This window comes from Lissotriton helveticus, chromosome 2_1 (genome assembly GCF_964261635.1).
Source record: "Lissotriton helveticus chromosome 2_1, aLisHel1.1, whole genome shotgun sequence".
NCBI classification, from domain to species: domain Eukaryota; kingdom Metazoa; phylum Chordata; class Amphibia; order Caudata; family Salamandridae; genus Lissotriton; species Lissotriton helveticus.
Genome location: NC_136059.1, coordinates 1400046074 through 1400070072, shown reverse-complemented (window position 1 = coordinate 1400070072; position 23999 = coordinate 1400046074). Strand labels below are relative to the sequence as shown.

The 23999-nt window shown below is 45.7% G+C and overlaps 1 protein-coding gene across 1 annotated transcript in view; it reads right to left on the bottom strand.

Moving 5' to 3' along the window:
• The window catches only part of LOC144818685 (dynein axonemal heavy chain 6-like), a 1395111-nt gene that overhangs the window by 1107689 nt on the left and 263423 nt on the right, over positions 1 to 23999 (bottom strand). Inside the window, exon 11 of the mRNA XM_078676337.1 lies at positions 10345 to 10512. Within this exon, the coding sequence (XP_078532463.1) occupies positions 10345 to 10512 (168 nt within the window). The remainder of the gene's footprint in view (positions 1 to 10344; positions 10513 to 23999) is intronic.

Genomic DNA, 23999 nt, shown 5'->3' with positions numbered 1-23999 from the left:
GCCATTCGTGATCCGCTAGGTATTGACGGCTGTGTTGATCCACCCTGGCATTCAGAGAACCTACCAGGTGTTGAACCACCAGGGTTATGCCCTGCTGTTCCAGCCATGTCCAGAGAGCAAGGCCTCTCGACAAAGGGTCTACAAGTGGAGAAGTGTGGCTCACTGGTTAGAGGCGGCTGACCCTGAAGCTGAGGTCAGAACTGGGACCAGGGTTCAATTCCCGACGCGGCAGGGTCTTGAGCCCAAATATCCACGGACTCGATAATTCTCGTTTCGGTGCCTACTCGAGTCACAGGTTCACACTCTGCAGCTCTGGGCATTAGCTTACTTAATCTCCACTACGGCCCCGCCGCGGCGGGATGCCTGGCTTTCACCTTGGGGATGCCCAGTACGGGTATCTCACAGGGAAAAACCAGGACGGGTTCCCAAGGCAAGCGCCGAGATGCCTACGGGTAATCGAGCGCTATATAAGAACGCTTAATAATAATAATAATAATACAACCCCACCCCACTGATGTCCACATACCAGGTTGGCGCCTATATAGGTACCGCAACGTCATAACCGGCGCTACTGATGATGTCACACGGAGCAGAATAGAACCACCTGACAGAGCGCCCAAGGGGTATTGCTCAGAAAAAGTTTACGGATCCAGTCTGATGCCTTAGAAGTTCAAAGGTAAGGAATCTGCAGCTAGAAGTCTCTAACAGATTCACAGCTTCATGTTTATGAAGATGTAGTGCTTGTCTTGGTTGAGAACTACCTTCACCTTGTAAGTACTTAGCTTTAAGTGTATGAGTGACATGCAGAATGGAATACAGCAGTCTAGTCTCTGTGTGTCATTTGTTGGTAGCACTTTGAGGTATGCGGTGTCACTGGTGCATTCAGATTTCTTAAGTGTAACAAAGACCCAACCTGACATTGTCTATAGGGGGGTCAAAAATACTTGGAGAGAGGCTGGAACTCTGCACACAGTCAAAGCCCACATGGAGAAAAGAGAGTGGAGAGGAGAACTTGAGGATCAACAGTGTTGTAAGCTGGTGATAGATACAGCGGGACTAGAATCATCTTTGTTTGTGATTGGAGAGTACTGTAAACCACCTAGCCATTTTTGTAATGGGGTAGGGTGAAATCTCGAATGTTAGGACTGTGGTAACTAGGGATGGAGGACATTTACTTGGACTTATTTAGCTACCGCTCTATCCAGAGTTTTTGCAGGAATAAGCAATTACTGATCTTGATGTTAGTTTATCAGGTCGTAACAGGCTTGCCCATACTGTTAAGAAGGGATATGAAGAATTTTGGGAAGAGAGATTTGACTCCAGATGAAGCGGTGATACGTTTTCCTTTAGCAGTGTATTTGAAAGAGTGACTCAATGATTCTTAGGAGTTCTTTTAGAAAGATGCAACTGAAAAAGCTCCATTTTGGTGCATTCCAGGATTGATTATGTTGAGGTTATCAATATTGTGCTAGTTTAATCAAAGCTGGCAGGCAGGTATCAGTGTTTGCACCTTTTTCTGCCCCCTAATCCCTCAGCCACCACTTCACAGGACCAGGGGCGTATCTCTCATTGATGTGATGCAGCAGGTGCAGTGCGACCAGGCCCAGAGACCTCAGGGTGCCACTGAACCCTGATTATAGATGTATTTTATGATTTAAACAGCAGCCAGACAGGCCCATTTTCTTCCCTTTCCTAGCACCCATGACACACTGGCTACACCACTGTAGAGCACACAAGAAAATAGACAACAAAGTGAAAGCTGTGCAGAGGCCCAAAATCCATGCTGATTTTTGCTGCTTTACTTCTTGAAGCTACTTAATTGTTTGACCTGGCACCATTGGCGTGGGTCTCCCTTCCATTTTTTGCTGTTGCCTCCTATGTTTTTGCTATGTTTTTGCTGGTCTAGATGCTTTGGGCACTTTACAACTGCTATTCAGTGCCAAAGTGCAAGTGCTCCCTACTGTAAATTGTTGTAATGGATTAGTGACTCCATGATTGGCTTATTTAATTTACTTATCAGACCCTAGTACAGTGCACCTTGAGTGTCCAGGGCCTGTAAATCAAATGCTGCTGGTGGGCTTGCAGCACTAATTGTGCCACTCACAGAGCAGCTTGTAAAATGTGGCTCAGGCCTGCCATTGCAGAGCCTGTGTGCAGTGTGGGACTGCTACGTCGACTTGGCAAGTGTACCCACGTGCCAGTCCCTAAACCTTCCCTTTTCTACCTGTTAGTCACCTCTAAGGTAGGCCCAGGTTACCCCTATGGGCAGGGTGCATTGTATATGAAAGGTAGGACATGCCCCGATGTGTGTCCTAATAGTGAATTACTGCCAATTTCGTTTTTCACTGTTGCAAGGCTATCTGTTCCCATAGGCCAGAATGGGCAGTTTGATAATAACATCTTATAATCCTAACTGACCATAGGGATAACATAGGCAAATAAAGTTTAGTATGCCTGAACTCAGAATGTTAAAATACCTCTTTTAGTGAGGGTGATTTTTACATTCTGTGTTTGAAAATAGTACTTTTAGAAAGTAGGTATTTTCTTGCCTAATCATCCAGTATGCCTCTGCTAGGTTTGTGTATTCCATGTCTGGTTTGTGAGTGACAGGGGCTGGAGAGGGCATTGGCTCCAGCAATCTGATGGGTCAGGGCTGGGCTGAATAGGACCTGTATTGAATAGAGTAGGAGGAGGAGATTTTCTTTCAGCTATCTGTGTCAGGACTGCTTTCAATAATGCTGTCTCCAACTCCTGCAAGGGACCTGCACCAGGGAGGACAGAACTGGTTTTGGCTGGGTACAGACACTCTCTGTCCTCAGAGAACAAAGGATTTTGTAGTATAAATATTGGGGCCCAGACCCAAGAACTTTAGATCACTTCTGGGAATCAAGATGAACCTTTGCCAAGGAGAGAAACCAAGGAAGCTGAAGGAGGAGACTGCCCCTCTGCGGTTTGCTGTTTGGGGTTGGCCTGCAGTGGTTAACTTATTGCGAAGGAAAGGAGAACAGGAACTTTGTGTGTACTTGCACTATCTTGAGGAAGATCTCCTAGGGTGTGAAGTTGAGCTTGCCTCCTGTTCTGAAGTCTCAGGGTCACAAAGACTTCACCACCAGCTCCCCCTGAATTTCCTTGCTGGGAATAGTACCTGCAGAGAGGTGCCTGCTGTTGTTTTGGGCCCTCTGGAGACTGCGTGTCGGTGGAAGCTGGAAGCGCAACGCAACCAGGAAGAAGTGTGTCGGCACTGCAGCAGTTGCAATTGCATCGCCGAAGAAGCGTTTTACCGCCACAGCTGTTCGCCGTCGCATCACCGAAGAAGTGTGTTGCATCGCCAGAGAGGCAAGCCGCAGAGGTCGCCATCACATCACCTGAGAAGCATCTGGAAGGGCCTGTCATGGCCCAAGAAACCAGCGATTTCGCCGCATGGCTGTCGGGCATGCGCGCATCGCATCCACATTGTTACATCACATCAAAGACGCCATTTTGTCGCTTCGCACCGGATCATCGCATCGCATCGAGGGGCCATCTTGTCGCATCGTAACTGGAACGCAGTAAGAAACTGATGCATCACCTCCTCTCTGGTAAGGAACCGAAGTAGCAGCCCAAGACTCCCTAGGTGACCTAATCCCTTCTGAATCCTGGCATTTTGGACGTCAACTCGTCAGAAAAACGGTGGTGGAATACCCCCCCCAGTAAGCAGAGCAATTCTTGGGGGCCACCGACGCCGAATCACTGCGAAAAAACGCTTGTAGGAGTTCAGCGAGGCAGCCTCCCCCGTCTACAAAATGGTGGTGCCTGACCATCGCTTCCAGTAATTTTGAGCCCGCCGGAGCTTCAGCGGTGTGGGATCTGCAACCGGGTGGACGTGGCGAGTGGAGCCCCCCTGAGTAAGAAGTTACTCGCTGTGCGTAGGCAGAGTGGCGAATCGGTAGAAAAATCCGATTGATGGAGTGCAGCGAGGCGGCCTGCCTGACTACAAAATGGTGGTGCCCGACCCTCGTTTCCAGTAATTCTGAGCCCGATAGAGCTTCAGCGATGTGGGATCTGCAACCGGGGGCCCCGTGGCGAGGGAAGCCTCCCAGAGTAAGAAGTTACTCGCTGTGCAGAGGCGGAGTGGCGAATCACGGAGAAAATCTGATTGAAGGAGTGCAGCGAGGCGGCCTGCCTGACTACAAAATGGCGGTGTCCGACCCTCGTTTCCAGTAATTCTGAGACCGACGGAACTTCAGCAGTGTGGGATCTGCGACAGGGGGCCCCGTGAAAATGGGACTTAAAACTATAGAAATTCATGCTCCTGCAGGGGGAAAATTGATATCGGGGCCAGAAGAAGTGCGTCCCCATTACGACAGCAGCCACCATAGAGGGGAAGGCGGTTTGCGGCGGAAGGGGTGAGTGCGTTTGTTATTCACCAACAGGGGTGCAGCCCCCATAAATTCAGAGGGCAGCTGCAAAGATAGGGGGGATACACTGAGTCTGATGAGAGGGCCCCTGTGTGACGCCTGACCCTAAGATGGCAGCTGGAGTGCGGCCCTGGTGAATCTTGACACGAAGATCCCAGGGAAGTGTCTTGTGAGGCGGTGGGAAGACTCTGGGGCCCCGAAGACCACATGGGGAAGGAGACAACTTGACTTGTTCTGAGAAGCAATGCCGCTGCCCGCATCACCGAACTGGCTTTCCTTTTGTGCTGAGTTGCTTGTCCCCCTGACACTGCAGCTGCCTTCTCTTCCTAGAACTGCTTCCATGAGTGACCGTGTGGTCTCCCCCATCTTGGATTTCCTGGGAAAGATCAACGACCTTCAACCTTACCAACTCCCAGACCTATCTACTGCCTCCCCCATATAGCTTTGCGTATGGTTGCATGGAGTCCGTTTCCCTGGTTCCTCCAGTTTGCATTTGTGACTGTCCCCATGCCCAGACCTATCTGCTGTCTCCCCCATATAGCTTTGCCTTTGGACGCATGGAGTCCGTTTCCCTGGTTCCTCCATGTTGCGGTTGCGACTGTCCCCATGATGCCTGTTGCTGCATGAGCGAACAGTGCCTTTCACCAATTCCATTGGAGCCAACAACACCTCTTTCTTCTTATTGGACTTGGTGATGCACCCCTTTTCTACCCCTACCTTTACCTGAGACTGAGCAATATGGCTGATGCCCGGTGGAGTTGCATAGACAGCTATAGAGGAGTTCAGCTTTGGTTCACCCCTCAGCTGTCACCTACCCAGCCGGATATTGGGCACTGTTCTCCACATCTCTCTGCTGTGTCTCCCTTCCTCTCCCTCCCTTCGACTGCGTAACAATGTCTTTTGTATGTCGTTGTACTGTGTAATCCTGTAACTGATGTAACCTGTATCTCACTGGTCCTCATGTAACTTGTAACTCACTGGTCCTCATGTAAAGCGCTCTGATACCTCTGGGTCTAGCCAGCGCTATATAAAACTCTTCAAATAAAAATAAATAAAAATATCACCTCCCCAGGCTGTAGTAAGGAACAGACACATCACCTCCCCGAAGCATGGAACCGACGCCTCACCTTCCCTGCGACCCTTTTGTTTGTTTTGCGTGACGCATCCCAGGTACTTTGAGAGTAAAGTGTCGCATTTACCAACTACATTGAACTAAGCTATTTTCGAACCTTTTAAAGACTTATTTTTGATTACAGTATTGTGGATTTTGTTGTTTGGTCTTGTATTAAGTATAGTAACAATGACTTATTTTTCCAAACAGGTGTGGTGTCCATTTGTAGTGTTTTCACTTTGTTACTGTATGTGTTCACAAATGCTTTACACACTGCCTCTGAGATAAGCCTGTATGCTCGTGCCAAGCTACCAAGGGGGTGAGCAGGGATTATCCAGAAGTGTACCCCCCTTTCCCTGACTAGAAGCAAGGACCCCTACTTGGTCAAAGGTACCTACCTCTGCCAACTAGAGACCCCCATTTCTAACACAAGCCGTGCTAAGACCTATGTTGTTCTGGGTCCGCATGGAGGACCACACAGGAACTTAAGAATAATAAGGATGGGTCAATCGAGTTACTGAACCTCAATCAAAACACTGCGCTCCCCTGGGTCCAATATATTCGAACATAGTTCTATAAACTTGCCCTGAATAGCTATTGGGATGCTCCCGAGTCACTCTCACAACTGTAAAAACAGTTTAAAAAGCACATATTGGATGTACCTAGAAAATAGTGTACACTGCTCTTCAAAGATAGGATGGTTTACTTCGCAGTTTATATCCATCAAATCTTTCCCAGCCTTTGAGGAATATTTACATGAAATACAACCTTCAATGGCCAAATCACTATATATGAAGTTCTGCTTCGACGTCCTATGGATAAAATACAATACATCAAAGTGGACCAGTTGCAAAACAGATGACAGGGAAGGTTTTTGCCCCCTGTGCTCCCAAAATGTTGCTGAAAATGATACCCACATGTTATTTTTTTGTCCAGCTTATGTTATCTCTAGGAAAAAAATTATTAAACCAATATGTCGGAATATGGGATTCAGGACACATCTAGAAGCATTGAGAATTTTAAAAACTGATACATCACAGAAAATAATTTTTAGTCTAAGCAGATACCTATTTGCAGTAAACATCACTCACAAGGGAACGGGTCTGGATTTCTAATGCCCTTGAGGCTGTGATATGTACATCATATTAAGGAGAATGGAACTTAAGAGTTTGTAGCACTTGTAATCTTTTATTTTATAAAGCTTTTAAATTGCAAATGCACTTTAGCACTTTAATGCCTGAGATTTGCATTTTGGTTATAGTCGATTAATCCTATAGCAATATTTCGGGATGTACTTTCCTGCCCGACACATGGTGCTGTATCTGTACTTTAATGTTTCTAGTAGATAACATCAGTGTTTTATTCTCTCATGTTTTCATTTATATCATAGGCTTATCTTTTATTGCACAGCATTCTGTGAGATATGTATATATATATATATATATATATATATATATATATATATATATATATATAGCATTCAATTCTATCAAAAATCCAACATGCTTCTATTCGTCAAACCAGAAATTGATTATTATATCAGCAATATTTGCTCCTTTTCTTTTCTACTTTGTGAATATTATGGCTTGCATTTGCACATTACTAGTAAAGTAGTTTTCGATAATGGTTAGTTGTTAAATGTTAACTATCTTACATATGATAATGTATTTTAAAACTAAATTCTAATTTTTATTCTACCTACCTAACATGTTTTAGACTTGTTGACTGTATATGTATATCATTAGGGTTTGTGAAACCTAAAAAAAGATTTTTCAAAGAACATGGTCCCCCTCACACGATGAACTTGGTCCCCTTTACTACCCACCAATGAGTTAATTATATGGTTCATTCCCAAGAGGGAGAGATGAATTCAACTTAACAAGCACTTCAAGATCATGGTGAGCTCAATGGAACTACACAGATAGATGTGCACAGCAGTCAATGTTATTCACTGGCTAGACTCAGCCTCTACATAAATGAGTCAGGAATTATAAAATTATTACAGAAATGGTGCTCTACATGCTGGTGGTCAGTGAGGGCTACTGGCAACCGGATGGTGCTTTACATGCAGGTGCATTGAGGGTTACTTTTAACAGATGTTGCTATAAATATAGAGGAAGCTATAGGTATTAATGGAATAGGGATCTTCAATGTTTAACACAACAGCAGTACATCACGTATGTGGCAAGATATCAGTTGACAACTCTCTCACTTAGGGGTCTAGTCACAAACTGCACTTTGTAGTACATTTAGTAATACTACAATAGCACTATTCACATACTGAAAAATGCTATTCACGTGAAACCTCTGCCTCGCCTATTTCTTCTATGCAGAGATCTCTGCCACAGTGACAGACACCTCTGAATATATAACCATACATTTTAATAGTACATGTGGGAAGGAAACGTGGGAGTGGAGGACTATGGGAAATACTTACACCTAAATGGGAGATGTTTAGGTAGGAGTTTGGGGGCAGAGTCAGGGAGGGTAAATGAGTTTAGGGAGGGAAAAATACTCAACCAAAAAATATGGCGATTGATATTCCACCAAGTACACTTCTACAGTGACAACAGTCAAAAATGCCCCAAACAGTAGTCAATGCACTCCAATTCACCCTTGAAGAAAGCCCAGCACCAAATCTGGCCACTCATAGTTACTGTGGCACATTTCAATAAATAATGTTAGAGGTAAAGACTTAAAATATAACCCAAAGAAAATAATAGGAACAAATAAATAAAGAAATAATTTTCAATTACACTTTTAAACTTTTGTAAAAAAAAAAACTAAAACATAATATAAATTACATCTACACATATTCATTAGCAAATGTTTATTGAATAAAAATTAAAAGGTACTATAGGGGTGAATTTTAAAAATATATATTTAAAAAAATGAATTAAATAGATTTTAATACATTAATTCATATTGTGTGCTGTAAAGTTGTATCCTAATTGTTCCAGGTTTTAAATAATATTTTAAATTACTGTAAATTATTATTCTAGAACAAATGACCATCTTTAAGACAGGCTGCATCATTTTCAAATCCCTCTATGGAAGAAATCCGGCATTCATAACACCCCATGTTCATAAATACACCCCAACTGAACCCTCCAATCCATCCACATGAACCTCTTATCCATCCCCAAATTTAACAAGAAGAAAATTGGTGGCTGCAGAATCTGTGTTGGCCCCCTCAATGTGGAACGACCTACCACTTGCAATAAGAACCACCTCCAGCTACATGAGCTTCAGGCAATTGGAAAAAATATGGCTTTTTAAACAAGCATATGACAAAGACTTATTAGCAGCTAAAATGTTATCCAAGCGCCAAGAAACTGTTCTGGTGTATGTGAGCTCAAACAATATCAGTAACATAACATTTAACATTCAAATAGTTTTTTGAAAGTTTAACACACTTTATTATTTTTCCTATAATTTAAAATATTTAAATTTAAATACTAGTCGCAACTTTACCGTCTGTCTTAAATATTTCCGCTCTCAGAGCTTGGAGTAACTTTACACTTGAAAATGCTTGGACATGCTGAATAGTAAAAAGAAAAAAAAAGGACTAAAATGTCTTAATAAATGTAAATGTAAATGTACATGTATTTATATAGCGCAAATCACCGACCCGGTATCTAAGCGCTTGCTTAGGGAACCCGTCCTGGTATTCCCCTGTGAGATACCCCGGCAGGGTATCCACAAGGTGAAAGCCAGGCATCCCGCCGCGAGGGGCGTAGTGGAGATTAAGCAAGCTATTGCCCAGAGTCGCAGAGTGTGACCCCGTGAGTTGAGTAGGCACCGGAGCGCCTATCTATACTAAATATATATGTGTAAATTTACCTGTGATTAGGGCCATTAGTCTCTGCTTACTAAAAACATAAACAATTATTATAACCTACATATTGGACTAAGCTTTTTTAATCTATTGTCAGAATATGACTGTTAAATTAAATATTATGGAAATCTTTCACTTTGGGGTAAGGTTGATGTCACATAAACGCTCATACCACATAAAAAATCTGGCACTAAAACCCCTTAAAAGTGTGTTTGTGTGTGTGTGCGCGTGTGTGCATGTGTGTGTGTGCCTTTGAATGCCATTGTAATCTACATCAAGCAATGGTCACCTAAAATATAATGTATACATTAAAAACTAAACCAGAGCAAGGTACTGAATTCCATACACTAAAGACAAGAACTGGTTAATCCTCTTTGAAGCTACTACCAGTACTCTGTACAATTAGTATTCAAGTTCCTCTATTTGCCTACACCTGTAGTTCAATGTTCCTTGTACAATATGTCTTTCACATGCTCTGAAAGGTAAGAGGAAGTCATGTGTCTTTGAATTACTGACAACTCAGGGATTGCCACTTTTTGTCAAGCACTTATTAGCCCTCTAAAAACAAGTGCCATTATATTAGAAGAGAAAAGTGGAGAGTGGGTATAATTGTCACAAAAGCATGCGAGGCCAACAGAATGAACTTTAAAGAGTGTATGATTTTGAGAATGCCGGTGAGGGTTGGGCAATCTAAACACAATTTTTGTGGGTATTAGTGGAAGACAGGCTTGTATTTTTACCAATGATCATGATAACCCTCCAAATATACAGAGTAAAATACCGGTACAAAAATGTACCGCTCTGTATTTTCTTATTTAACCTCTGCCTTTACTGACTATACATACAGAAAACATTCAATTAATTTTTTCTCCTTATTTCCCTCGTGTCACCCAAAACCCTTCTCCACCAAACATTTCTTTTGAAGATGTACTCACAGTGTATGAGAAACATACAAAGTTAATAATAATAACACCATTGTTACAAAAGGAATGACGTACCTGGTCAGCATTTTCTTGATCCACAGACAATTTTTCCATCAAGGCATCCACATCAACAGATTTTCGTTGCAGGACTGGCTCGAGAGCTGAAAGCTCTAATTTCATCTTGTCAACTAGAACATTTGTCTCCAAGAGCTTGTTCAGGCCATTCTTCACACGATCTCGGGACTGTGATAGAACAGACACTGGATGATTAAACAATGCTTCTCACTGTTAAAAAAAGTAATACCTGACAGTACTTTGTCAAATAAATCAGAGATTCACAGTTAGGGATTTCTTTTTTCCTGTGTATGAGAATAATATTCGTTCGACACAGAAAATGTTATTTACCCTGTAAGCATCTGTTTGTGGCATGAAGTGCTGTACATTCAAACGCTGGGCATACTCCGGTCATCTAGTGTTGGGCCTGGATATGTGCAAGTTGTTTTTCTTCGAAGAAGTCTTCTTGAGTCATGAGGCAGTGTGCACCTGGGCATTGGCTCGATTCTTATCTCGGTCACGGGGAGGATGGAGCGGAGCAAAGCAAAGCAAATCAAAGGAGAGAGCGAGAGAGAGCGAGAGGGAGCGAGAGAGAGAGAGAGAAAGAAGAGAGAGAGAGAAGAGAGAGAGAGAGAGAGAGAGAGAGAGATAGAGGGAGAGAAAGAGAGAGAGAGAGAGAGAGAACTACATCACCAAATAGAAGGGGTAAGACGGATGCCTGCATGCAAGCTTCCCCGAATGCAGAACACAGTACCCACAATGGCGAAAGACTCAGCTGGGGTCCCAAATTCCAAACCGCCAGATGTACCGTCTAGGACTATAGCACATGAACCGCTTCCAAACCTCCGAGGCCCAGTTGTCCCGAATGGCCTTATCAGAGCATGGAACCATCGAGATAGTCTTCATACCATGATTCAATATCAAAGGTCACCATGACATTTTAAACAGGAGCCTAATGACACACATACCTTCCTAGGCCCACATAGGATTGCGGATCTCGCCAGGGTCAAATTCCAGTGTCTACCAGGGGATGGTTGTATGTCGAAAACACGTAATCCCCAACCACGCATGCCTAAACAATGCGGTATTAACAACAACCACATCTTAACCATGCATGCCTTTACAACAAATTTAGTTGTAACGGCATAATTGGAAAAGGCATGTGCGTGGTTAAGGATCTGCCCTAGCCCCTGCCCTGAGTCCTAATGTACGAGTTACTTAACTTTGCTAACGATGTATCTGGTAGAGACGATTCTAGCCGCAGATTCCTTAACATAGAATTATCCCCAGGCGTGAGACTGGATCCGGAAAACTTTTTACCACATCATCCTTGCGCACTGGGGGGACGGCACCACGTGACTCCGCTCTGATGTTGTCCGCGTTTGTTACATTAGCGAGGATACATAAGTCCCACCCCAGCGCACCTACGTCAGTTTTCTTCTGAGAACTTCTCCAACCCACAACGGGGAGACATCACAACAAAAACTGTGAGAATACTGGAACAGTATGTGAAAAAATCAGCTAACAGAAAGGAAAGAAACCAATTGTGCGGAACCGCACCATCCAGAATAGTGCCAGGCACTATGGCACCAAAAGTCATGGAAGAAAAGAAGAGAGCACAGCTACTGCAAGCAAGCCCGCAAACAAATATGACAGCCTCCCAGGGGGCAGAAAGCATGTGAAAAATTGCACAGCAAATGAAAAATTCTGCAACCACAGCCTAGAACCAAGAAGGGCATCAAGACTAGAACGGAAGAGGAATGACAATTCACCCCCAGACAACATCCACAGGGAGAGACATCTCCTGAAAGAGCTAAGGGTCGAGACCCGGCCAAGGGACCTCAACCCCCAGAACTGCAAAGGGGCCAGAAGTGCAATCAACGAGAGGAAGAAGAGCACAAGCAGACCTCACACTGGAGAACAGGGTACAGGGGCGCAGAAGCACCCCCGAAATCATCAACCAAGCACCAATCGGGAAGACATGGAGCAAACAACAAGACTATCATCGCCCTAGGGAGGGAGTAAGAAAAGGCACTCGCAGAAAACAACCACCTGGAGGCAGGCGAGTGCAGAAGACCAAAGAGGGGTCCTCGCAGAACGGAGAGGAAAGGCGGGTCGTGAAAGAATCTGCGGCTAGAATCGTCTCTACCAGATGCATCATTACCAAAGGTAAGTAAATTGTACATCTGGGCCCTGGCCACTGCGTATTGTCCTGATCGAGTGCATCCGTATAGTGTAGCAACTACATGGTTGGGATTTGGTGTTTGCAATAGTGTGTGAACGGGGTGACTGTCGAAGGCTCTTGGGGGGAAAATCAGGGGTAAACGCCTTGACAATGTGTCTCAGCCGTATATATAAGCATTTCTCCACTGGGGATGGCTCCCTGTCCTCGAAGAAAGACTCTTGTTCTGGAAGCTCCCCTCTCTTTACATATCTCCCCATGTGTGTACTCTGACTTTAAGCAGCATTTGACGGCAGCCCACTTCATGTGTCACAGGGAGTTTGGGATGGTGACACAGTTGCAGGAACGGAGAATGTAGCATAGGGGTATTCAGCCTCCTGGCCAGGCCCTGCCAGGCAGCTCTAGTGCAGTCATCAGTGGTGGCATTGGTTCCAGTCTCCTGCGAACGAGTTTCCAAGAAGGCAGCCATCGCTATAGGAGCCGTGTATCCCTGCTCTATCGCTAAGTGTGGAATGTGGGGAGGGGGGGCGGAACCAGTAAGTTGCATAGTGTGCTTGGGCACAAAGGAAGTGCAGTACAAAATCTGGGGCTTCAAATCCTCCCTGTGAAAAACGCCGCACCAGCACATCCCATCGGAGCCTAGGTTGTTTCTTTCCCCAGGTTAAGTAAATAAGTTGTGTTTTTCGAAGTTTAAAAAAGTTTTGACCAGGAGAATAGGGAATATTGATAAAAAGATAGAGCAGTTTGGGTAAAATAACCATTTTAATTAATGCTAAGAAGCCTCCTAGCGACGTTCGCATGGAGATCCACCATGTAATGGAGTCTGTCAGGGTGTCCAGCACAGTTCCATAGTTTGCACGGATTAGTGCCTCCTTATCTCTGGAAATGACTATACCCAGATATTTGAACTCTGAATTTCACCAACCCAGTTGGAAATTCGGAATGTATCGCGGAGTGCTGGGGGTGAGAGGGAAGATATGAGATTTTTCCCAATTGACTGTTATGCCAGAGCCCACTCCATAGCTAATAAATTCCCTGCAGTTTTGGGTTCAGGCTCACTTGGGGAATGCAACATATATAGCTATGGCGTTGGCGTAAAGGGACACCAGTAGGTATCAGGTCAGGTATCCTATCATATATCCCAGATGATGCTGCCTAATGCTTGGCGGCCAGTGTTTCCACCGCCAGGACAAATAGGAGGGGGGACAACGACACTCCTGCCTAGTGCCATGAGATATAGAAAATTATGGAGAGCATGCCTGGTAAGCAGCATTCTTGCCTTCAGTTGACCATAAAGGAGTCCAATCCAGAAGAGCAAAAGTGAGGGGAGTTCCATACGCTTCAATATTGCCAGTAGGTAATCCCATTCCAGGGAATCAAAGGTTTTGGTGGCGTTTAAAAAGATGGCCAACGCAGCTGGATCTGGGTTAATATCTTGTAATAGTGAAAAATGGGTGAAGAGTTTATGTGTTGCCCTTCCTGGTATGAACCCGGATTGACCAGGCAATGCCAGAGAGAGCTCCTAAGTAGGTTAAGCCTGTTAGCCAGGACCTTAGCCAAAACTTTTACATCACAATTTATCAATGAGAGGGGCCTTTATGAATCGCAAGCATCTACCGTCTTTCCCGATTTAAGGAGGGATATGATTGGAGCCTCCTGCATAGTGGGTGGGAGAGCACCAGACTTTTGAGCTTCCTCGTATGGAACCATCAGGACAGAAATGAGGCTGTCATCATAGGTTTTATAGAACTCGGTCAGGAGGCTCTCTGGGCCAGGGGAACACATCAACCTTAACTGCAAAATTGCAGCTCTGAGCTCTTCTTCCTCGAAGGCAGCAGACAGGAATTAGCATTGAGCATCTGACAACCACCCCAAGGCAACATCCTCCAAGTAGTCATCCATGTCCACGGGCTGGGAACTCCGGGATGTATAAAGGGAAGCATGGAGTGTAGAAAATCTCTGAAGAATTCCCTCTGTATCTTTTTGCAAGGCACCCTCCAAGTCTCTGACCTCCAGTATGCATCAAAAAGCAAGGCTTCCGGACCAGTTCAGCCGAAGCCTTGCCAGGTCGCTTTCCCTCTCCATTCCACCTGGCTAGGTGATATCTGCTGTGAAAGAGGCATTGTTTTTCAGCAGTGTTCTCAGATTCAATGAGCACCTCTCTGAATTTCATCCTCAAATCGGCAACGTGGGGATACTGAGTCTGTGCTTCCATAGTTTTGAGCTCTGCCTCCAGTTTCCTGAGGCTTTTGCAGATATCAGGCAGTATGCCTCCATCCTTCGCTATACAAATACCCTGCATTGTGACCTTGAAGACCTCCCATACAGTCTCCATCTTCGAGACGGATTGTACGTTACGCTGAGTGAATGGGGTGTCTAGCAAGACATTAGAGGGAAGACTTCAGAGCATGCAGAGAGGAAAGGAATGTGGTGGTGACAGTCACAAGTAGACCGGGGAGTAGCCTGAAAACATGTGGGCCTGATGTCGTGTCTGCGTTACCCAGGTGTCCTCCTAGATATGATCCAATAATCTAACTGTGACCAGCTTGAATGCACTGAGGAATAAAATATGCCCTCCTTACCCGAGGGTTGGTTAGTTCTCCAGGCATCCAAAAGGCAATGTTCGCCGATGATGCCATGGAAGTGGCACCTGGCATTAGTGTTGTGCTGTGGCTGGGGATGTGATCGATTCAGTAGCGGATCAAGCGTTAAATTAAAATCCCCTTCCCAAATGACGTATGTAGACCCTATATTTACCACCAGTCCGCATAACTGGATGAAAAAGGCAGCATCATCTATGTTTGGTCCATGGCAGTTTACCAAAGTAACCGAGTGGGTGGGCAATCTATCCCACACAATGCAGTATATTCCTGTTGGGTCTTGCAGGGAGAGCACCGTGACAAAGGGTGTATTTCGTTTGATACTGATGGTGGTGCCTCAAGAGTACGTGGAATATGAGGAGAAGCAGCTTTGGGAAGCCCAACGGTTCGCAAATGTGAAATAGGGCGTCCGGGCCTATGTGTGTCAATTGGAGCATGGCTACCTGAATGTTGTGTCTATCTAGATAAGGTAAAATATGCTGGTGCTTGTATGGACCCCCAGGCCCTCTCACATTCCACAGCAAAAAATTATATCCTGGGCATGATGGGTTGTCTTTCATGGTGTGAGGGTTGTACACATTTTTGATAGCAGAGCGTGGTCTGGAAATAATCCTGGGCTCGCAATGGATAAACTCAGGCATTCAACGTGCTGTAAATCGTGTCATATCAACAACTCTTTTCAACCCCATCCCTCCCTCCTCCCACAATGGTATCCCAATCCCGCCGGAGACAAAAACCTATCCCTTCACTGTGGCTCCAATGTGGGCCGTCAGCCCAACTTCCGGTCCCCATAATGGTGTTACAGAGAGAATACAAAGAAAGAAGAGAATAATACAAAAAGCGACAGAAGAGAAATTATCTTGCAGGGTAAAATATGGCCCAATCAGGTTCTGATGTTGTGGGGGGACAAGAGAAAGGAAGAAAAAGAAAATAGGGGAAGGTGAAGACATAGTGATAGCAGTGAGATACAAAAAGAAACAAATAAATGATCTGTTTTCGGGGTATCTTTCCAGGGTGTCGCCACAGGACAGGACAGGACTGGTCCTCCTAAAGTGAACAAGGGCCTCCAGGGCATCCAGTTGGGGTCCCACATGGGCAGCAGTGATATTCACAAGTTCATTGCTGCAGCAGTAATAACTATTCTTTAAAGGGTCTCCACAAAGGGGAGCAGTACTTGGTTCCTAAAGTGATTCATCTGAGTTGTTTCATTGAGGCAGTCCAACGTTGTTGTAAGACATTTGAAGAACTTGCACAGGCGGAGTACAACTTCCATCAAATAATCCGTCGTTCCTCCCGCTCCTCAACCCAGGGCACCCCCAGGGCAGGAGGTGCCAATCAGTCTAGTACTGACATGGGGGATGGGGATTTGGTCCCCGACGAGCTCCGCTCCGCCCGGGGTGAGCCACGCAGAAGCCGCCGTAGGAATCTGCGTCTTGTTGTGGGTTGGTGAAGAAATGCTGCGTTCCTTGATGGGTAATTTGAAGGCGAGCCTGATACAACTTTGCGTACGTGATGTTGGCCTGCTGGAAATTTTTCTCACCTGAAGGAATTTTCTTCCTAGCATCTTGGACCGCCAGAGTGAAGTCAGGGTATATGGCAATAGTGTTTCCTTCAAACTTAAGTGCACATCTTTCCTTGGCTAAGTGGAGTGATGAGTCGCGGTCTTTGTATTTGAACAGTCTGGCCACAATGGTTCGTGATGTAGCTCCCAGAGGGGGCCTAGCCATGAGTGAGCGGTGAGCCCTCTCCTCTATCAACAATGAGGAGCAGGCATCAGGTCCAAAAGTAGTGGTGAGCAGCCGCTCCACGTACTCCATTTTCCCTTGGTTGGTTGTCTATGGAACCCCAAGAATTCTGACGTTGTTCCTCCGGGAGCGTGCCTTGAGGTCCTCGTTCTTCATAGGATTGGCCTTCAATCAATCAATCAATGAAAGTACTTGTAAAGCGTGCTACTTACCTGTGAGGGTCTCAAGGCGCTGAGGGGAGGGAGTGCCGCTACTGCTCGAAGAGCCAGGTCTTGAGGAGTGTTCTGAAGGCGAGCAGGTCCTGGGTCTGCCGTAGGTGGGTAGGGAGGGTGTTCCAGGTCTTGGCGGCGAGGTAGGAGAAGGATCTGATGCCGGAGGTTGTTCGTTGGATGCGGGGGACAGCGGCGAGGGCGAGGCTGGCGGAGCGGAGCTGGTCGGTGGGGGTGTAGAAGCTGAGTCTGCTATTAAGGTAGGCTGGTCCAGCATTGTGGAGTGCTTTGTGTGCGTGGGTGAGGAGCTTGAAGGTGATCCTCTTGTCGACGGGGAGCCAGTGTAGGTCTCTCAGGTGGGGGGGTGATGTGGCCGCGGTGGGGGACGATGACGATCAGTCGGGGGGAGGCGTTTTGGATGCGTTGTAGTCGTCGTAGGTGTTTGGCTGGGATTCCTGCGTAGAGTGCTTTGCTGTCGTCCAGTTTGCTGCTGACGAAGGCCTGTGTCATGGTTCTTCTTGTTTCGGTCGGGATCCACTTGTAGATCCTGCGGCGCATGCAGAGGGTTTTGTAGCAGGAGGAGGAGACGGCGCCGACCTGTTTAGACATGGAAATGGAGGAGTCGAGCATGAATCCCAGGTTGCGTGCATGGTCGGTGGGTGTCGGTGCTGTTCTCAGTGTGGTCGGCCACCAGGAGTCGTCCCAGGCTGAGGGGGTGGGTCCGAGGATGAGTACCTCCGTCTTGTCCGAGTTCAGCTTCAGATGACTGTTCCTCATCCAGTCGGCGACAGCCTTCATTCCTTTGTGGAGGTTGGTTTTGGCGGTGTGTGGGTCCTTGGTGAGGGAGAGGATGAGCTGGGTGTCTTCGGCGTAGGAGATGATGTTGAGGTCCTTCTGTATGTGCTCCATATTGCTAACTTGGTCCTCCTTACGCGCGGCTTCATCCTCCAATGCTGAGATCCTTTGCTCCGCTTCTCCAATTCTACCACTTTGTCTTTCTAGTCCCTGAGCAATGGAGTCCATTTTTGTTCTCATGGAGTCTTTATTGATGTGAGACGTTGTCGCATCGTGAGGAAGAGTGCTCTCACATCGTCCTCACGGGAAGTGTGCTCCCTTCTGGCCCTCCTCTGCCATGGTGTGTTCATTAAAATAATGTGGAGAATGGGGTTCTGTGGGGAACTGTCAGGAATCCGGTTGTTGCCTCTATATTGGGTCAAAGTAAACATCAAGTCACGAGGAGGTTCCGAACTATTGTCAAGCCTAGCTTGGTAAATGTTTGGGAAAACATTTGCGTGAAGAATTGCACTCAGTAAGATGGCCACCGAGTTGTTTGCAGTCTAGTGTTCGTTTTTAACACACCTGAGCAATTACTAATGGTTAAAACAGGTGCGCGCGCTTTCCACGGCGCACTTCAACTGAATTCCGGAGAGAGTAGTTGAGTTCGCGTTTCCTCCGCACTTAATCCTAGTGCGTAGGAAGAAATTCATAGTTTTCTTAGACTCTACTAGAGAGTAATTCCGACGAGTCCAGAGCCCGGACGGATATCCCCGGAAGCGTGCAGAGAGGTATCTGACGTTTTCATGAATTCCGTATCGAAGCAGTCGCAACCAGAACTGGCAGTTAAGTTCTGAACCTCGAGCAAGTGCAAAGGGCAGCGAGAGTCAACGGATCGTGTGCAACCTTCAAATAATACGCATTGCTTATCTCGCCAACCTCCGCAGCATTATTTCCCCCCCACAGCAAGGACTTCACTGGGACTACCCTTGCGTTTCTCCTTTTCCTTCCTCCCCATTTTTTCCCTTCCTTGTTCCTTTTTGCGCGTTTGTTATCTGCAATTGGAACCTTCGTGGGACCCCTCGCTTCAGATACGGAACTGATATATATACATTGTTGCAGTAGGTTTAACGGAACTCCCGTCAGATATACAGGTACCATGCATTCCAGTATTGTTAGCCAGTGATGTTCCCCTATCCTTGCATAGTCAAAGACTAATTCCGTATGTTCATTTACAGCTGTTGGGAGTCAGTTTACTACACAAGAAAATCATAGAAGAGGGGCCATAACTCTTTCTTATACTGGTAGGAAACTCTCAGTTAAGGTTTATATGTTGTTTAGAGTGTTAGGAGAGAGTTGTTTATTTTCTGTCCCTGTGTGCATTAGGTATCTTCCTCCTTCCCGTGAACTACACGAAGACAGTCAGGGAGCCGAGCGAGAGGAACAGTGTCAGAAGGAGTTGTCTCTTCTTTCTCTTCCACTTCCCCTTTTCCTTCTGTTGGTGAACTTGCTCGGTATTTAGAGCGAGGGCACCGGCGGAGGGGCATTGGGAGCCTTGGTCACTTCTGCCTCCGTGAAGATTGGAGCACCTTGACAGATTGAAGTGCCCACGTAGTTTCTTCACCCGGGTAGAATGGCGGAAGGCTTAGACCTAAAGGCGTTAGGTGCTATATTAGAGGGCATTCAGAAGGAAATAGGTTCAGTTAGAGAGGAAAACAAGACTTTGAGACATGAGTTAGTCGCTTCACGACAGGAAACACATTTGTTAACACAGAAGGTTGAAGGGTTGGTTTTGGGTAATCCTGTTGCTCCTCCTATTCCCACCTCGCTTCAAGCTAATCAGCAGGCGGTAGCACAGGTTATACATTCTGTCTCCCCGATTATTCCTTTAGCTGCCCCAGAAAGGTTTTATGGGGATCCACAAAAAGCCCAACTTTTTTTGACACAATGTTCATTACACTTTATATGTCGAGCCAATTTATTCCCTGATGCTAAATCTAAGGTGGCTTTTATTTTGTCTTACTTGGGTGGAGATGCAGCTAACTGGGCAATGCCATTAGTGTCCAAGGATGAGCCCTTTCTGTATGATTATGACTTATTTAAAACTCAATTTTTGAGAATTTTTGATAGACGGAGAATTTCCCAGGCCACTGATAATGAGCTGCTGGAACTACGTCAGGGTTCCAAGGACTTGGTGACATATTTAACACAGTTTAATAAGCTCTTAGTTGAAACTAATTGGCCCGAAGAGAAACGAGCCGCCCTTTTTTATCGAGGGTTGAGGGATGAAATCAAAGATACCTTGGCACAAATTCCCAACCGTCCAACGGAATTATCTGCTCTAGTAGATTTAGTGTTGGAGATAGATTTTCGTTGGTCGGAACGGAAGGGAGAAAGAAGAAAGGAATCCAAGTGGAACATCCCTCGTTTCGATAGAACTCGCCCTGAAGCGGAAAAATCGTCAGGATCTACTTCTGAAGGGGAACCTATGCAGATTGGAACAGTTCGTGGGCCACTAAGTAAAGAAGAAAAGGAACAACGCCGGGTTAAGAAGCTGTGCTTGTACTGTGGTATCAGTGGCCATTTTGTTAAAGAGTGTCCAAAGAGGCCAAAGTTCCCGGTGAAGGGAAACGCCCAAAACCACCAGTAGACGAGATCGCTCTGGTGGCGCAAGAAGACAAAACGATCTCAGAAACTCATCAAATAATTAATACCTTGCAGACTTTAGCTCCGCATTTGATTCTTCACATGACAATTAAATTCCGTGAACATCAGATTCTGGGAGGAGCTAATATGATTGATTCAGGTGCTACTGGCAACTTCTGTGATCTCAAGTATGCTCAGCGCATGGGCATTTGTGCTATTTTAAAAGAAAAAAGTGAACCGGTGCGTGCAGTCGACGGTACCAAGTTATCGTCTGGTCCAATTATCAGTCACACAGAGCCGTTGGAACTTATCCTAGGATTACCTTGGTTAGCGATGCATAACCCTACCATTGATTGGGAAAACAGAACTGTGGAAATGAGATCAACCTTTTGTTCCGAAAATTGCTATTGTGCAGTTAAAGATTCAAGAGAACCTTCTCAAGCGTCCCTGTTATCCTACGGAGGCGAATCTATCGGAGTGATAAGTACTGTGGAGATTCCAGCAGAGTACCAAGACTTTCAAGAAGTCTTTAGTGAAGCGGAAGCCGAGCAATTGCCTCCACATCGTCCTTATGATTGCGCCATAAATCTGGAACCTGGATCCGTCCTTCCTTGCAGTCGCATTTATGCCTTGACTGAGGCTGAGAACTGCCATCTAAAGGAGTACTTGGATAAATACCTTGCCAATGGGTTTATTCGACCTTCACAGTCTCCGGTGTCGTCTCCTTTATTTTTTATTCCTAAAAAGGAGGGCACTTTGAGAACGTGTATAGACTATCGTGCTCTAAATCGAGTGACAGTGAAGAATCGTTACCCTCTTCCATTGATTTCGGTCCTTTTGGATCCGATAAAGGAAGCTCGAATCTTTACGAAATTGGATCTTAGGGGGGCATACCATCTTGTTCGAATGAAGGTAGGTCATGAGTGGAAAACGGCCTTTCGAACCCAATTTGGATTGTTCGAGTATTGTGTGATGCCCTTTGGGCTCTGTAATGCTCCAGCTGTGTTCCAGCATTTCATCAATGATGTGATGGGAGATCTCATTGATAAGATTGCGGTGATTTACTTGGATGATATCTTGATCTTCTCCCAAGATCCACAGCAGTATCCAGAGCATGTAAGAATGGTACTTAGTCGTCTCCGTTCCCATCACCTCTACGTTAAGCTTGAAAAATGTGTCTTTAGCTCACCCAGCGTGGAGTTCCTGGGGTTTGTTCTTTCCCCTCAGGGAATAACCATGCATTCCAAGAAGGTGTTGGCAGTGGAGAGTTGGCCATCCCCCAAGAACGTAAAGGAAATTCAAAGATTTTTGGGTTTCGCTAACTTTTACCGACGTTTCATTCAGGGGTTCTCGCAATTAATTGTACCTATTACAAGTTTACTCAAGAAGGGAGCGAAATTTCAATGGTCAGCCGAAGCGGAGCAAGCCTTCGCCCTTCTAAAAAAGAGTTTCACCACGGCTCCCATTCTACTGCATGCTGATCCCGCGGAGCCTTTCTTTGTGGAAGCAGACGCTTCGGATCATGCTATCGGAGGGGTCCTGTCCCAACGGCACAAGGAAACTGGACAGTTGCATCCGGTGGCCTTTCGATCCAGGAAATTGAGTGTGGCCGAGATTAATTACACTATTGCAGAAAAGGAATTATTGGCAGTCAAGGATGCTTTTGAAGATTGGAGACACTACTTATTAGGGGCAAGGCATACTGTGACAGTCTTTTCCGACCATAAGAACCTACAATTTTTGAAGTCAGCCAAGACACTCACCCCTAGGCAACTTCGTTGGTCCTTATACTTTGCTGACTTTGACTTTGTAATTACTTACCGCCCCGGAAGTAAAAATGGGAAGGCGGATGCCTTATCTCGGATTCTAACGGAGGAGCAGGAACATGCAGTGGATCCTCAGCCAATCATTCCTGAGACCAAGTTTGTGTGTGCCATGTCCATAGACAGCATGTATGAGGAGATTCGAAATTAACTATCTCCTGAGGCGATGGCACTTTGGGCTTCGCAAGGGCCTGAGAGAAGAATACAAAATTATCTCCCCTATTTCAAGGACGCCTTGTATTTGCCCACTGAGGCTCTACAGAATCAAGCTATGAAAGAATGTCATGATCAACCTTTGGCAGGGCATAAAGGCATCGCTAAAACCTTAGATTTGTTACAGCGCTATGTTTGGTGGCCTGGTATGTCCTCCCAAGTAAAACAATATGTTCTGACTTGTGAGCTTTGTGCTCGTAGTAAACCCGCTAGGCAGGCACCTCAGGGGTTATTGCAACCTTTGCCCACACCTTCCCGTCCATGGCATACTGTTCCTATGGATTTAATTGTTGAGCTACCTCTTAGTCAAGGTTACAATACTATTCTGGTTATGGTTGACACCTTCACTAAAATGAGTCATTTTGTACCACTGACTGGGATACCCACTGCTTCTGAGCTTGCTAAGCACTTCAGTGAACACATAGTTAAACTGCATGGCGTCCCTAAGGTAGTCATTTCAGATAGGGGTTCGCAGTTTGTGTCCCATTTTTGGAAGGCATTCTTACAAGGGTTGGGAGTGGAGGTTAGACATTCTACTAGTTACCACCCAGAAACCGATGGTCAGACAGAACGTGTGAACCAAGAGTTAGAACAGTACCTTCGGTCGTTTCTTTTAGATCAAGGGGGAGAGTGGTCGAAGTTGTTGTGGATGGCGGAATTAGCATTTAATAATGCTAAGAATATATCCACTGGATATTCTCCCTTCTACTTGAACTATGGGCGACATCCAAATCCATTTCAGACTTATATTGATGTAGAGGTACCAGCTGTGGAGGGGCTCATGAGACACTTGACTTCCATCCATAAGTCAGCGGAAAACAATTTGTTAAAGGCAAAAGAGCTTTATAAGGAACATGCAGATAAACATCGTAGACAGGCCCCTGAATACCGGGTGGGGGACCAGGTTTGGTTATCCTCTCGTCATCTTCATTTGAAAGGAAATCGAAAATTTCAACCCAGATTTGTTGGTCCTTATCGGATTGACCAAGTGTTAGGCCCAGTTTCAGTGAGACTTAATTTACCTCCTGGTCTAGGAATTCATCCAGTTTTTCATGTCTAGCTTTTGAAGAAAGCTGCACCACACACTAGGTTACTGAAACCTCCAGCACCCCTGGTCATAGATGGGCATCCAGAGTACATAGTAAAGGGCATCTTAGATTTCAAATACACTAGGGGACAGCTTTACTACCTGATTGACTGGAAGGGGTATGGTCCTGAGGATAGGTCTTGGGAACCGGCAAGAGATGTTCATGCCCCTCAATTGCAGAAGAGATTTCACTCACAGCATCCCCACAAGCCAGGACCGATAAATCGGTCTTTCAGAGGGGGTACTGTCAGGAATCCGGTGGTTGCCTCTATATTGGGTCAAAGTAAACATCAAGTCACGAGGAGGTTCCGAACTATTGTCAAGCCTAGCTTGGTAAATGTTTGGGAAAACCTTTGCGTGAAGAATTGCACTCAGTAAGATGGCCACCGAGTTGTTT